This window comes from Morone saxatilis, unplaced genomic scaffold (assembly GCF_004916995.1).
Source record: "Morone saxatilis isolate NCDOM2014 unplaced genomic scaffold, NCSU_SB_2.0 Contig19, whole genome shotgun sequence".
Classification (NCBI taxonomy): domain Eukaryota; kingdom Metazoa; phylum Chordata; class Actinopteri; family Moronidae; genus Morone; species Morone saxatilis.
This window is the reverse complement of record NW_023339751.1, coordinates 16,221,551-16,237,181: the sequence shown is the minus strand read 5'-3', so window position 1 is coordinate 16,237,181 and position 15,631 is coordinate 16,221,551. Positions and strand designations below refer to the sequence as shown.

General features: G+C 44.0%; 2 protein-coding genes across 2 annotated transcripts in view; both read left to right on the top strand.

Annotated features, from left to right (window-relative positions):
• Positions 1-2,067, top strand: part of znhit2 (zinc finger, HIT-type containing 2) — a 2,258-nt gene extending 191 nt beyond the window's left edge. The window contains exon 2 of the mRNA XM_035663681.1: positions 170-2,067. Within this exon, the coding sequence (XP_035519574.1) occupies positions 237-1,976 (1,740 nt within the window). The 5' untranslated portion in view covers positions 170-236 and the 3' untranslated portion in view covers positions 1,977-2,067. The remainder of the gene's footprint in view (positions 1-169) is intronic.
• A 1,115-nt stretch (positions 2,068-3,182) lies between these two features.
• lrpprc (leucine-rich pentatricopeptide repeat containing) overlaps positions 3,183-15,631 on the top strand; it is a 49,176-nt gene continuing 36,727 nt past the window's right edge. Inside the window, exons 1-14 of the mRNA XM_035663835.1 lie at positions 3,183-3,407; positions 4,202-4,404; positions 4,572-4,694; positions 4,999-5,120; positions 5,223-5,281; positions 5,532-5,618; positions 5,731-5,857; positions 6,059-6,203; positions 6,693-6,850; positions 7,039-7,144; positions 7,387-7,494; positions 14,251-14,369; positions 14,453-14,543; positions 15,309-15,378. Of these exons, the coding sequence (XP_035519728.1) occupies positions 3,229-3,407; positions 4,202-4,404; positions 4,572-4,694; positions 4,999-5,120; positions 5,223-5,281; positions 5,532-5,618; positions 5,731-5,857; positions 6,059-6,203; positions 6,693-6,850; positions 7,039-7,144; positions 7,387-7,494; positions 14,251-14,369; positions 14,453-14,543; positions 15,309-15,378 (1,697 nt within the window). The 5' untranslated portion in view covers positions 3,183-3,228. The remainder of the gene's footprint in view (positions 3,408-4,201; positions 4,405-4,571; positions 4,695-4,998; positions 5,121-5,222; positions 5,282-5,531; positions 5,619-5,730; positions 5,858-6,058; positions 6,204-6,692; positions 6,851-7,038; positions 7,145-7,386; positions 7,495-14,250; positions 14,370-14,452; positions 14,544-15,308; positions 15,379-15,631) is intronic.

Below are 15,631 nucleotides of genomic sequence, written 5' to 3'. Positions count from 1 at the left end.
TATTGATGTATTGATGTATTTCTAGCGAAGTAATTAGAGCTACGTGAAGCACGCAGCTGTGTGTTTGTAGCTAACGTTAGCACCTGAAGCGATCAATGCACTTTAAGACTGACGTAACTAATGAATACACACATCCGACTGACGCAGCCATCGTTTGTCTCATTCTCAGGTCCTCTCTTTTGTACCTGAGACCTCACACTGTCCCTCTGGTACAACATCGTTCGTCCACTTCCACCATGAATCCATTAGTTCGACGCAGACTTCCTCCGTCTGTGAGGAGTCTTCTGACTGACATCGGTCCAAAGGAGGAGTGGACTGACACAGATCCGGACACAGAGCCCGACACAGTGACCAGAGATGGGATTCTGCTCCCCGGCAGAGGAGCTGCTTCTGGAGAGTTTCTCACGGCAGCCAAGACTCAAGAGGAGGAGGCCACAGTGGGTGGTGGTAACGCCAGGAGGAGTGCAGTCTGCATGTTGTGTAAATGTAAGCCCTCTTGTTACACCTGCCCTCGGTGTAACCTGCATTACTGTGGCCTGGCTTGCTACCAGAGCCCGGATCACTCAGTGTGCTCTGAGGGGTTTTACAAGGAGTCCGTTCTGCAGGAGCTGAAGGATATGGGGAAAACGGAAAGCGAGGGGAGAAAGAAAATGCAGGAGGTTCTCGTGGGACTCAGACACAAGGCGGGAAGGACAGACGGGGGGATGGAAAGTTTGTTAAAGGAGGCAGGAGTTGTGTCAGATGCCACGGACGAGAGGGAAGGAGAGGAATCGGAGAAAGTGCAGGTTGTGGAACTCTTGTCCAGGTTAGCAGAGCTGCAGGAGTCAGGTGAAGGGAGTGAAACAGAGATCGAGGCTATTTTGAGAGAGCTTGAGGAGATTGGAGGAGGGGAGCCACTGACGGGAGACATAGAAGAGGATGCTGAAAGCGCAGAAGGGGAGCCGGACTTGGCTGATCGGCTCTCAGGGCTGGATATCGACGAACTCTCGGAGGAGGAGCTGTGGGAACTGCTCAGCAATAAAGAGAAAGAGGTGTTCACGGGTCTGATGAAGGGCGGCGCTCTTGGTGGGCTTGTCCCCCTGTGGAAGCCGTGGTGGGAGGAGCACGAGGTGGGAGGGAGAGCACTGGTGGAGGTGCTTGAAGAGGAAGTGGGCAAACTGGAGAGAGGAAATACAACATCTGTGGACGAACTGGACGTTGGTGATAAGACGTCAGAGGAAGAGGATCAGGGCAAATCAGCCACACAACTGAGAAAGATTAAAGGGGGAAACAAAATGGGAAGAAGGACGGCCAAGGGAGGTTCAACAGTCCCCAGTGTCCCTCCAATTTCTGCAAAAATCCCAAAGCTGAGTTCCTTATGTGCAAATCCATCTCCCCTGGTATGCTACAGTGTGGTCAATGCACTTTATGGCTACACTTTCACCCTGTGCCTGTTGAACAATGACACTGATTCGCTGATGTTTGAGTTCTGTGACGTGATTCTCGCTCTGTCCGAGGCACTGAACTCGAGCAGGGTGTTCTCCTCTGTCCAGGAGGCCTTGGACTGTGGAGAAACTCTCATGTTGGGTGGAGGTTATCTTGACAGGGAGGATCCCCTCGCCCCAGCCCGGGCGGTGGAAGCCGTGGCTCACATCGTGACCGGCAGAGACAGAGGGGATGCTACCGGATACTGCTTGGCAGCCTTGAGCCAGCTTCGCTCAGTGCTTTCCCGGGCCAGAACCGCCCTGTCAAAAGAGGGAGAGGAAGGCGCGAGGAGACAGCAGTACTTTCTGGCAAGCAAGAAGTGTGAATTCTTTCAAGCTTGGGTGTTGGACAATGCACACCAGATTCGAACACTAGCTCTTGAGCTGTGGAACGAACACAGTAAAAGAGAGCGCGTAAGGAGCAGCATGGAGAAAGCAAAAACTGTGGTTGAGGAGAACTTGAAGATAAGGAAGAGCAAAGGGAATAGCAAGTTAATTGAAGAACTGAGCTAATGATGTCGTTCTTGAATGTGTTGTTTGTAAAAGTTTATGATGTAATAAAAATATATGAAAGCCTAAATGATCTTCTCTGACTGAGATTCAACCACTAAGCTGTCATTACAGTCTGTTTTTGTTCAACACTGTTCAGGATGAGCTTAGCAATGTGGATAAAGTTTTATAATTTAAAAAGAATTGGGCTTGTTCGAGATGAACTGCGCCTATCCTTTAAAGAGTCGGACAGTTTCCAAAAGACTTCAAAGAATAGAACAGGAAGCACAGGAATGTTTACATCCTGTTCTCTTTAGGCTACCTGTAGTTTGCAGACCATGATCGGATATATAATTAGTTATTATCAGGGTGCGAGCTACAATAAGACGCTAGCCCATATTGCCCATATGGTTTATGAATTTAAGCAGCTCAGTAATGTGATTGTCAGCATGTGTCTTAGTATTAAAATGCCAGACTTCTAAATGGAGTTTGGTCTGCAGATGTGCTGTATTGTAGCATTGCGGCACAATATCATAAAACTCACTTTAACTCAGATATCAGAAGAAAACTAAGTTTCTGAGTCATTGCGCAGTTAAATATTGAATCAAATCTGAATCAAAATTAAAACCGCACAGAAAATGAGGAAAACGTGGTGTTTGTTTATAAAACTAAAAGCCAATCAGCTCATTGATCAGACAGCAGCCAGGCTTTTCCCGTCATGCACTGGGTCTTGCAGTCAATGATGGAGATCAGCTGCGGCAGCCTCGATCTCGTGAGGTTATCGTTGCCCACGTGTGCTTGACGTCAGAGCGGGTCGGACCCCGGCCCATCTCAGAACCGAGCCCGATAGTTTGTCAAATAATGAACTTAACTCAAGGTCCACTCACAGGCTTTGTTCGGGCCCTCAGAACCACACCACGGGGTTTTAAAGTGTCACGTAGCGATGTCATTGCTCAGTTTTCGTTCTCCATGGCAACAGAGAAAAGTCTGTTGAGGGGGTCAAAGTGGGGCTACTGTTTCCAAGGTGACTGAACTTTAATGCTCAGAGTAGACGTGTGCGGAATATATATGAGGCGCTTTGTCCATCCTTCACACACATACATCGCAAGGTTTCGCTTTGTTTATAGTGTATACCGCAAAACCTACAAACTATTTCACAACATTTCACACAACATGTATTAAAAAACAAAGTCTCGCACTCAGTCTGTGCTCTCGCGTTGCTTTGCTTGAGCCGGCACGTGGTGCGGACGTCCTTCCCGTGTGAAACACATGAAACATGGCTGCGCTCTTGAGATCAGCACGGTTATTAAAGTTTTCGCCTTCGGGCTTGCTTCAGGTCGCAGGGACCAAAAGAAGCGGGCCGCCGCTCAGCCGGCTGTACAGCGGAGCTCCCGTCGGCAGCGGGACCGGACTGTTGACCCGACACATCAGCCCGGCTCCGCACAACGCGTCCAGGTATCAGCCGCAGTTAGCCGCAGAGAGTCAACCACAGATGTCATTGAGGCTCTGAGACACGGACACACAGACACAGACACACAGACACCAATATGAGCCTCAGTATTAACTTTATTCACTTTGTATTGTGAGACGAGGTTGCCCCCAGTAGTTAACGTGAGCTGCCTGGTTAGCTGAACGTGGCTCCCGTTTTACACAAGGTGACGAGCATACGTCGTCTAACCCGGTCATGGCCACTGTGCATTCCTCTACTCATAATTAGGTCAAGTGTTGTAACTTAATTGGTAATAATAATGTGACTGTCAGCAGTTCGTCCTCCGTTTCTTCCTCTGTTTTGTAGTAGCTTAGCTGTGTGCTAGCCGTTAGCTGTGTGCTAACCCCCCAGTCTAGGCCATCAGTGTTGTCATACTGCAGCTAATTCAGTACAGCTGCTGTCAGATCTGGCGTGTAGTATTTTATCAGGAATTAGAAGATAAACAGTGACTTCAGCTGATGTCAAAGAGATGCTAACGTTACATGCTGAGGCTTTTTGTCTCAAGGTCATCGCCCTGGACAGAAGTATTATGAGCAGAGCATCCAGAGATGTTTCTGCTTCTTTAACATGTGTGCAGTCCTCCGTATCCTGTGGTATTCAGACAGTTCACCCACAGAAGAATCATGTTTATCTGTCTGTGCTTACCCCACCCTTTCCGAATGTTCATAATCCCTTTTTTTTTTTTGTTTCCCTCTCTTTCCTTTAACTCCCTCCATCCATCTCCGTGCCCCCTCTACTGTCCCCGTTGACTCCTCCACAGTCGTGTGTTGCCGTATGCCGTGCAGTGTGTGCGTAACTGTGCTGTGGCCAGAGAGCAGAAGGATGATGTCAGCATGTTGGTGCGGTCCAAGCAGGCCCAGGAGTTCGACGAGGCTCTGACCAAGCTGGACAACTCTGTGAGGAGAACCGGTCGCATAACCAAGACCCTGCTCCTCAAAGTTTTCGATGATACCTGCAGAGCAGGTAAACAGGCCGAACAAGAGTCGGAGGTTTTCAATGTAGAATATCAGATGATGGTGGAGAGCAACATGAAGCTGTACTGAACTGAGCAGTTTGTTTTTCTTGTTAGGCCAAATGACTCTTGGTGTATTTCTTTCTCTTCATCCACCCTGACCTTTGTCTCTGTGCAGATCATCCCAGTGCTAGCCAGGCCTTGTTGCTGCTGCGTAGCTGTGGGTCCCTGCTGCCGGAGTTGCCCCTGGCAGAGCGCACTGAGCTGGCACACAGTATATGGGGAAAGCTGCAGGAGTTGGGTAAGAGGCCACACCGCTGGAAACAACCTGATTATCCACAGTACTATCTTGCTGTATGCTGAACTTCAAAGTATTTTACTATGGTTTCAAATATTTACACTATCAGAGGATCATTTGGATCATGTTATTAGACTGGGACTGAATTGGTGACTGTATTGTGTGTGTGTGTGTATCATCATGTATTTGATCTTATGTTGCATACAAAAGGTTTATTACCAGCAGCTTTGTACTATATTTAAATAAGAATGTTCTTGGTATGACTGTATGCTGTAGATATTATAGTTATGCTGATTGTCCTCTCCAGGTGCACCATATGATATTAGTCACTACAACGCCTTGCTGAAGGTTTACCTGCAAAATGAGTTCAAGTTCTCCCCCATTGACTTCCTGGCCAAGATGGAAGCCGCTAACGTTAAGCCCAACAGAGTAAGTATTACAGTACAGGGTACAATAAGGGCAGGAAACAAATGGTTGGATTTCGGTTTGCTTTTTTCCTCTTCCTGTTTGATTTCCTTATTTTGTGCACAGGTTACCTACCAGAGACTAATAGCAGCCTACTGCCAATATGGAGATATTGAGGGAGCCAGGTGAGCAAGCTTTCTTTTCTGCTCATTCCCATTAACCAGCAACAGAGTTCCTGTTCTGACGGGGAGCTCTGCTACTTGACAGATGGTTGTAAAACAGCATCGTTGTTTGAGTCGAGCTTATATGGTGTTAGGCTATGCTTGTATGTTATGAGATGTGTTGATCATAACAGCTCCAGTACCTACTATTATGTCCTTTTTAACAAAGATAATATACAATTCACTTTAACTTTTTTTTCCTCTGTTTTCTTAGCACCATTTTGGGTGTCATGAAGAGCAAAGATTTACCCATCACTGAGGCAGTTTTCAGCTCCCTGATTATAGGCCATGCTCGCGGAGGGTGAGCATCACTGCTTTTGTTCTTGCAGCATACTGTATTTATTGGCACAAATAACTGTTGCTGTTGAAATAACCAGACCATTTAAACCAGCCGTTCTCTGTCACCTGTGTAGGGACATCAACAGTGCTAAGAACATCCTAAATGTGATGGGTGAAACAGGAATCTCACCTAGTCCTGATACTTATGTATCACTGCTTAACGCCTACGCTGAGACGGGAGATATGAAAAGTCTGAAAGAGGTGTGTTGCGTTTATTCAGTTGGTTGTCAAGACGATGCTGATGCACATGGTTTCCTTTTTAATGACTCTTTCAATCTTTACTTTACCCCCCCTTCTCATCCCCTCCTCTCTGCCTTTTCTACTCTCTTCCCTTCATACCTTGTGTTCCTCCCAAACTCTCTCCCCATTCTCTCTATCTCTCTGTCTATCTGTCTCTGTCAGACTCTGGAGAAAACAGACAGTTCAGGCTGCACTCTGATGGACAGGGACATCCTGCAGATCATCTACACTCTGGCCAAGGCCGGACACCATCAGTTTGTCCCGGAGATGATTAAACGCTTGAGGCTTGAGAGGGGTTATATTCCAGGTACGCATGCACACACCCCTCATGTTTTTCCACATCACTTCAGCAGTCTTCAGCAGCTAAAGTAATGTCATTAAAAAGAGTGGGACAATTAGTCTCTGTGTCTTCAAAAAAACAACATAAGAGCTTAACAACACAAAAAGGTATTAAAAGTTATGTTTCATTTGGAAGTTATGATACAAATCGTAATTTCATAGCTGTGATTTTTACTTTACTGTCACACAGGGAGAATACACACTACAGTTTCAAACAGCTATTGCTGTGGCTTCTACTATAATGTAAAGCCAAATTGTTGTATGCCTTGAGTAATACGCATTACATAAAAAACATAGAAACAATGCTTTTTTTTGTATGAACGTAATGTGTTGTAAACTGCAGTATGTTTGCTACTAGTCAGGTAATGTTTGCTATATGTGAGAAAAGGCTAAAGAACCAGATGGCTGGTTTATTGAACTGCTGACCAATCAGCTGCGTTTGTTATTGTCTTGACAGATGCCATGAACATGTGTCTGAACCTCACCACCCAAGGCATGGACAACACAGCCTTTACCATCCTGGAGACTTTCCGCACAGTGCAGTTAAATAGCTACGACACTACCCAGCCCAGCTGCGGCAACTTCTTTATCAGGCACTGTGTCAACATCGACATGGTACATGGACAAACCAATTTCACCCATTGTTCCGCTAACCTTATTTCAGAGACACAACCCGTGTCTGAATTCCTGCAGTATTTCAAAGAGTTGACAGCATTTGAATGTTTTAATTGTAAGACATAGTTTCAGTGTGTGTTGAGCATTCATTTCCATGTTTAAATCTCATTTTTGATTTCTTTGTACAGCCATTGGAGAAGGTGACCTACTACTGCAAAGAGCTCCAGGAGTCAAATATGCATGATACACCATTAAACTTCGCTCTGTCCTGTGTGCTGGAAAACAAGAAGACTGGTACAACACATACTGTCATTTTCTTGCATTTAGAGAGACTGTTACATCCACTTGCACACAGATGTGTCCTTATTCACTAATTCTGTACCACACTCATCTACGTGCATGTGGTCAATCATGAATCAAATATCAAGGCATTAACCTGAGCAGTGATATTTAGCTGCAAATGACATCAAGTTACTGTAATGATGGCAACCTGGAAAAGTCAATGAACTGAATTATTATTTTTTTTTTTTTTACAGGTATGGCTATAGAGCTGATGAAGATAATGAAGAAGCAAGACTTACCCATAAGGCCTCACTACTTTTGGCCCCTACTTACTCAGCATTTGAAAGACGTGAACACAGCTGGTACACACACACACACACACACACACACACACACACACACACAGCCTTTTCATTTATATCTAAGCTTAATGTGCATTTGGAAACAATTTCCACATGACTACTTTCTTTCAGAACTTTGTTGACTTGCTGAGAATTGTTTAGATTTTCATACAATTCCTTCCCCAACCAAACCATAAAGCATTTTTTTACTCATTAGGTTTTGAATTAATTGCTACATGTATACTGTACGTCAATCCTGTGCTTAAGGTATCTCCTAGCCAGTAGGTCTCGAAATGAAATAAGTGATTGAGCTGTCGTGACAACACCCAATGCCACTCCAGCCTCATGTGAACAATCATGTGTATGTGAGAACCTAATGGGTGCTATGGAGCCCCAAGAAGGGACACAAAATGTGCCTACCAGCTGTTTGTGCATCCAGTCTGAAATGGAGAGGGTATTTTGTTTGGTGAGCATGATAGTAGCAATTTATGGGCATGTGTATTTTTTTTGTGGTGTAGAGGGGATTATGACTTCCTCAGTCCTCTGTACCAGAAAGTGCTTTTAAAGGAGTGTTTCCCTCAAATATTAATGCTTAACAGAGTGGTCCAACTGGGACAGATTTCACTGGGCTGGGGCAGTCAAGGGCAAATACATTTGATCCCTGCTTGAGAGGGTTAGAGCAGGAAGAGATGAAACAAGAACGTTCATACACATTTACTCAGAAATACACACAAGCCGGTCTCTCTGGAGGGCTCTAGGAATAGATCACAAAGTTTAGAAAAGGTCCTAACTCTCCATGTCAGCCACTTTGAGCTCTGGACCAAAAAGACACACTTGACTTTCAGAGAGTGTGCTCATACATGAATGTCACAGTTGTTATTACTCATCCCAATCCCCAATTTCTGGCCTCTATTAGCCACTGTTATTTTTTTCTTTTATTTAACTAAGTGAAGGCTACAGGTTGAAATACACATAGAGTAAAGCTTTAATGTCACAAAGTAGATTGCAGTTAGAATAATAGTTACAGATACAATTACTTACTCTGATGCCATTGTCTCCCCCTCCTCAGAATTGACGTGTACAATAATACACAGTACAAAAGCATGGCCATTTGCAATGGACATTAAGTCTGCATCATCTTAGAAAAGATGAAATGTCTAACAGTAAACCTGGTATTATGGCATCTCCTGCACAAACTGACTGTGTTGTAACTGACGCTGTATTAACCGCGCAGAAGCTGCTGAAAGAAGGTCGGTTGATCCGGTGAACTTTGCCCCATGGCTGCGCCACCTAAAGTTCCTTGTTGTGGGCAGTAGGTTGCACCGAGTACCCTGAAGCATCTCCCTTGCACGTGCAAACACACATACATGGATGCACATACAGGCCTGAAGCCGAGGGGTCAGAGGTGATTTTGCTCCAGTGGCTGTGCTCGAATTCTTTATCAAACTAAACTTGTTTCTCAGCTCCACTCTTCACCCAAATCTTCCTCTGTCCCCTGTTCCTTTGCCCATTTTTTCAATTAAAAGATACATTTTTATCAAATAACTGTATTCAACCCACAAAACCCAACAGATGGTTGATCCCCGTAGACTACACACCACACTTGATGACCCATGATATTCACAGAGCTGTTTTTACAGAACAAAGCATTGGAGGTTCCACTATGTCTCGTATATAGGAGGTTTCTGAGCCTTTTTTTTTTTTTTTTTTAAGTTTCCTTTAATGTCAGTCTCTACCCCTTTTTTAAATTGAAAGCTCAATAGCCTGTAGTATTATAGTATTAGATCACACACAAACTGAAGCAGTATAACAAACGTTTATTTTGTTTGTGTAAAAACGACTGATATTACAATGATAATAAAATAATGGGAAGTCTTTTTAGATTTTACAAGAACAACTTTTAAACATTCAGGTTATGTTCTGAAAAGGACTAAAAGATCTTTTTTCCCCCACTCTTGTGATAGTGATCAGTGGAGAGCGGTTCATGTACATGTCAGGTAGATAATCAGTCGTCCCATTATTTTCATTGAGTGGGTGGCTGGACACGGGCAGTCCTTTTTTCTACTGAGCCTTCAGCCTGTGTCTGACACTTCTAGACTCAGTGAAAACTGCTAAAGATGCTCTTAAAGTTTGTCTTCTCTCTCTGCCTCTGCAGACGGTTTAATGGCTCAGCACATGAAGTTTAGTGGAATATTTCTCTTCCCAATTTCTGTCTCTGCTGAAGGAAATGGTTATTTTCTCTCCCTTGTTTTTGTCAGCTTGTGGGGGAAATCATCTCGATGACAGATACCCGGCATTTGGAGACTTGTCAGAATTCACAACTCATTATGAATGTACCCTGTCAAATGCGTTCAGCAGCGGCTTGGCTTTTAAGTGCTTTATTTATGCTGAGCTCTGGCTCTCTTTGGGGTTTTTTAGAGCGATTAATAAATGATGTATTTTTCCCCTGTCAGCTAATTGACAGCATTTGACGGCAGGGAGGAGAAGCTGCTTAGACCAGTGTGGTGATGTTGCAGATTGACTTCTCTGTGCGGTCCAGACAGATTCTCAGTTTGAATGGTGAGATGCTTCAGTGCCTGACTTGTCAGCATGAAGAAAGAGGGCTAGACATGAGTTTAAACATGCACGACCACACACATGCATGGACACATATTCTTACTTAAGTTCTCTGACTGCACAGTCTCAAAGCCACACGAATACATCAGACGGCACCCATTTAGTAATCACAGCGAGGAAAGGAGGAAGGAGTGGAGAAACTTCTCTTTTGCTCAAACGCTTGTTTCTGATGGTGTTAGCCTTAACCCTCATGAATGATACAGACTCTCTCTCTCTCACATATATACACACTCATACTCTCATTGGCTGCAGGAGGTGTGTGTCCACATTTGTGAGGGGAGGGAGGGAGGAGGCGGGGGGGCAGTGCAGGTGATGTGACTGATGCAGAGTGACTTGATTTCATGTAAATGCGAGCGCTCTGAGGGAATTCACTTTGGATTACGCGCCCCACTGTGCACGGCCCATGAAATATTAAGCGCCGTGTCACTTTTTGTCCACAGGTGTCACTAGCGGGCAGAGAGGCCGGAGTTGTAGAATTGGAGGAGAGCAACGGGGGAGGGATGGGGAGGAATAAGGAGAGGAGGGGGGGAAAAAAATCCCTTTGCCTTTTGATGAGGTGTGGATGTGGCGGGTTTAGCGGAAGCATATGCTGGCCTATACTTCCCACCTGCCGCCAGCTAGTCACCGCTTGTCAGTCCTCGCGACGCAGCGCGCTCTTATCACTTCTGACACGGCGGAGCAAGAAATAGAGGGAGGGAGAGGGAGGGGAAACTGCAGATGGAAGGGAGTGTTTCTGGCCTTGTGTGTTTTGGGTGATGAAAGTCGTAAAGCCTCCCTTGTTAAGTCTGCTTTCCTTCCTGGCTGCCCCCTCCTCCCCCACCTGACTTTATTTATGTGACCTCATCTTCAACCCTTTCACTCTTTTTCTTTTTTTCTTTCTTTTTTTTTTTTCTTTAATGCAGCCTCTATCTGTCAAATAGAGTGGGCTGCATTTAAAGAAGCACTGCTACAGCAATCTGTAATGCAGTCCTCCATGAACTCAATTCTAGCCTCAGCTACAGTTAATTGGTGGGACAGGAGCCAAGCATCACTTTGATTAAAATGAAACAACGTGAGGCGAGTGAGGATGAAATTGCAGCTTTTCTTGTCTCATAAAATGGAATTGTTCTCGTACTCTCTCTGTTTTCAAACCACAACTCGTTATTGCCTCGCAGCGAACAAAGTCTACCTTTGGAGAGTCATAGCCACGGAGAGATAGAGAGACAGATGGTGTTGGAGGAGAAAGAAAAGGAGAAGTGACAGGTACTCATGTTCAAGGATGGGAGGAGATGACAGCGACCGGTTCACTCCACTCCTCCTTTCTTCTCTTTTCTCCGTCCTCATTTCTCATCTGTGACAGTTAACCTGAAGACATGAATCTGATGATGATATCTTGTGACCACTGCCATGCTTAACTCACTACTTTGATACTTCTTGCCCGGATGGTATGTCAGGCTTTATGCTGACCAACCTGGAGAGGCCTCTACTCTACTCAGTTCTCCTCTGTCCTGAATCTTTATTTAAATTGTTCAGACAGGGGAGAAAGCAAAAAGGGTTAGTCACATATGAGGATTATGGAGTGAAAAAAAAAAGACCTTAGAGGGAGAACAGTAAAAATGACACTACATAATATCACAAATTATTTTGTGTTAATTTTTTTCTCATTTATTCTTCACTCATTTTGGTGTAGTATCCACATAATCCACATGAGGCACCTAAGTTTGAGTTGCATCCAGAAATCCTGTTAGACTATGGAGACTTTATGCTGGATGGGTGCTAGTGTCTCATACCTGGAAAGAAGAATTTAGACCACAGAGACATTACTTCCTCTTTATTTTTCTGGACTTCTTGCAGTCTGCGTGGGTTTGCCAGGAAACCAGTGGAAATCCTAGAAGTTATTAAGTTATAGTCCGGCACATAACCCCCTATAAAACCACAATGTGTCATTTTTATATTTCAGTTTTTGTATGGATTAAACATTGTTAATTAGTGAGCTTTAGAGGTGCTGTTTCCAGTCTTTGTGCTAAGCTAAGATACAGGCGATAGCTTCATATTTACCTTACAGACATGAACATAACAGGTATAAAATCTTTCTTTGATAAAAGCTGTACTAGAATAGTACCACTCACAGGCAAACTGATGCCTTTTCTTAGTATCCTGACTTATTACTGCTTAGATAATGCAGTGACTTTGCTATAAGCCTGTAAATAAAGGGAGTGAAAACTGAGCAAAAACAGCCTGGGGTACAAAGAGTTAAAAGCTCTTGGTCACGGACTTGACTTCCAAAAAAAAAAAAAACCCCACACAAACACGCTTGTTGGACAACCGAAAAGTGCTGATGATCATGAAAGCTCACGGGCAGCGGCCGGAAAGCGAGAGAGGGAGAAGGTCGGCTTCTGCATTTATACCTCCAGCTCTCCATTCACTTGTTTTATGTCTGTCTGGCTCACCGTGAAATTGATTATGGATTATTCAGGAGAAAAAGCAGGTGCTCCCTCTCTTCTTTCATAAAAAAAGACTGTATGAAAGCGATTAGGGGGTAAGAATGGACGGGTGTACCACAGAGAGGATGGATCCTCCATTGAGAAGAAACAGGATCGCCTGTTTACTTTTTCTTGAAAGCCGAGTAGATGGATAGTGAGAGGGGGCAGATGAATGAGTGATATGGATGGAGGGGAAGGATGGATGGATGGATGGATGGAGTGGTTCAGGTAGCCTTACCTGGGATAATGCAGCCCCAGTTGCAGGTTTTAATGGCATATAAAAGCCCAGGACTCATCTTTTATTCAGCAGAAGAGAGTCTGCCAGGTGAACACATACGTCCCAAGGGGATGCAGAAACACAGAGCTGTATATGTATATATATATGTGTGTGTGTTTTTCAGAGCCTGAGTGGAGAGTAAATAACACAAACAGCAATCTTAGTGTGTCAACTAAGGAAACTTTAGGGTAGTTTGCTGAAGTTCGCATGGGAACAGGGTGTATTGGTACACTGGATGCAGTCATATATAGCATGTAGATGCACCTAAAACAGCATAGCAACGCACACTGAGAATGAACACACTTGTGGACACCCGTGCATGCCCTCATTTAGGCCCATGTCCTTTGTGGGCACGCTCCCAGACATATGCAAAGTGCTGCTGTGCTTCCTCCATATGAGCACACACACTCTTGCGGGCACATTGAGAGTGCGTGAGTGGCTGTTCCATATGCATTTGGCTGTTTCGGCCTCCCTCCCTCCCTGGGGCAGGACCTCGGGCTCTGCTGCAGCACAAGGGTGATGGTGCAAGAGTCCACTTCAGTTCACTTCTCGTGTGTGTGTGTGTGTGTGTGTTGTACGTGTGTGTACGTGTTGTAACTGTGTACACTTTGTGTGTGATTACACGGTGTTGTGTCACGTGGTGTGTGTTGTTGTGTACACGTGTGTGTACGTGTGTGTGTGTGTGTGTGTACGTGTGTGTGTACGTGTGTCCTCCAGTCCAAGGTGGAGAGGGAAGCAGTCATTAGCATTTTGTCAATGTAGGGTGTGTGTGGAGAGAAAGTGTGTGCCAGCTCATTTCTTAGACCCACATTAAAACAGTGCCTACACAGCTCCAGGCCTGTACACCAGAGTGAGTGGAGGAGAGTGTGTATCTGTAAAAGTGCAGCATGCGATTGAATTAAAAGAGCCAAACAAAAAGGTTTGCCCAAACTGTTTATTTCCTTAACGCGCATACAAGAAGTTAATCTGTCACTACACAAACACCAACTTATTCAACTTGCATTGCTGATAAAGATGTGAAATAAAATGCTTAAACAATTAGTCTGATGATTGACAAGTTGGTCGATTTAAATGATTAATCAATCAATTATCTAAACTGGTGCTTAATTTTCTTCCCTTTATTAGGTAACAAATTCAAATCTGTACTTGTTAAAGCTTATGAAATTTAGTCTGTTTTATATCATTAATAGAATATTCCGGGAACTCATGATGGGCATTTTCACTTCTGCCATTTCCTAGACAAAAAATGTAATGGATTTGTCAGACAAATCTATAATGAAGATAATTTTGGTTTGTTTTTTGTTTGGGCTGTTGACACAAATCTCATGAGTACAGTACCTCTGTCACTACACAAAAACAAGCCTGTCCAAGTTCAAGGACAAAACATTGGGATTAATTACTTTTTGTCTGTGTGTGATGTAGGTGTGGATGAGGTGTTGAAGGGCATGCGCGAGCTCGGGGTGGACCCTGATGTCAAGACTCTAAACAGCTACGTCCTCCCTGTCTTCTCCAACATAGAAGACGCTCAACAGGCCCTCAAGGTAAATCATAAGTCAGTTTGTGTGTGTTTTTACATGTGGCTAGTGTGCATTTAAAAGACATAAAGTTGATTTTCTCTGGTCAGACTGCAGGTGTGTTTGTGAATGAGGAAATCCTTTTGGCATCCAAGATTGAAAAACTGGCTCATGAGAACCTGGCTGAAGTCTACACCCTGAGTAAGTGTACACACACACATTTGAAGAAACTCTACTGCATCTCAAGCACTCATCATCATAAAAATCGCTTCTTCGCCTGCGGGCTAATTGGACCAGCGTACACACACACACACACACACACACTCATACATTTGCCCACTTACTCCTCTGTGCTCATCAGGCCTTTTAAGAGATTAGTCTGTGTGAATATGTAAAGAGCGAGAGCGAGAGGCGCCTCAACTGGCAGAAGGACGGGATCGAGAAGGCTGTTACATAATGGATGATTCTTCCCGTTTTCTGTCCTATCTCATTTTAGTCTCCAACATCTAACATCCTCTTTGTATTTAGCACCCAATAGAATTCATTTTTTGTCCCCACATGAAGAGAGTTTTCAGTTTTTCAACATTTCAGATGTAAAACCTTTTTTTGTTTTTGGACTTTTGGTCACACATGTCAACCTTTTTTTTTAAATTTTTTAATTTTTTAATTTTATTTATTTATTTTTTTAAATAAGACCCTTGGCACTGGAAACTGGCGATGGGCGTTTCTTCAGTTTTTACACATTTTGTAGATTAAACAATTAATAATTAGTTTCCCACTAAATAATAATTTTGTAGAAAAATCCATAATGAAAATAGTCATTAATTGCAGCCCTGGAAATTATATTCACTATATTATATTATATTATATTCATTGTGAACCACATCGATCCACATTAAGACAAGTTGTTGCTGTCTTTTCTTTCTTTCCCTCTCATCACTTGTCTTTGTCCTCTCTCTTTTCCAGTGTCGGATACCTCCAGCACCTCGTTTGACTGGACTCTTGTCCGCAGCAGTCTCATCAAGGCCTTCAAAAAGTGAGTCAATTTGCCCGTTGTCTATTTGTTTGTGTTTCATGTGTTCTCCTCCATTTGATATTCCATATTTCTCCATATATTGCCTCACAGTTCCTGACTGACATTTTAGGGAGGCCTGTAGCACTATGGAGGTCACTGCAACATATGCTATGACTATGACATGTGCATCCTATCACACCATCTACAGCGTGTGTGTGTGTGTGTGCGTGTGTGCGTGTGTGTGTGTGTGTGTAACAGAGATCGAGTGGCTAAT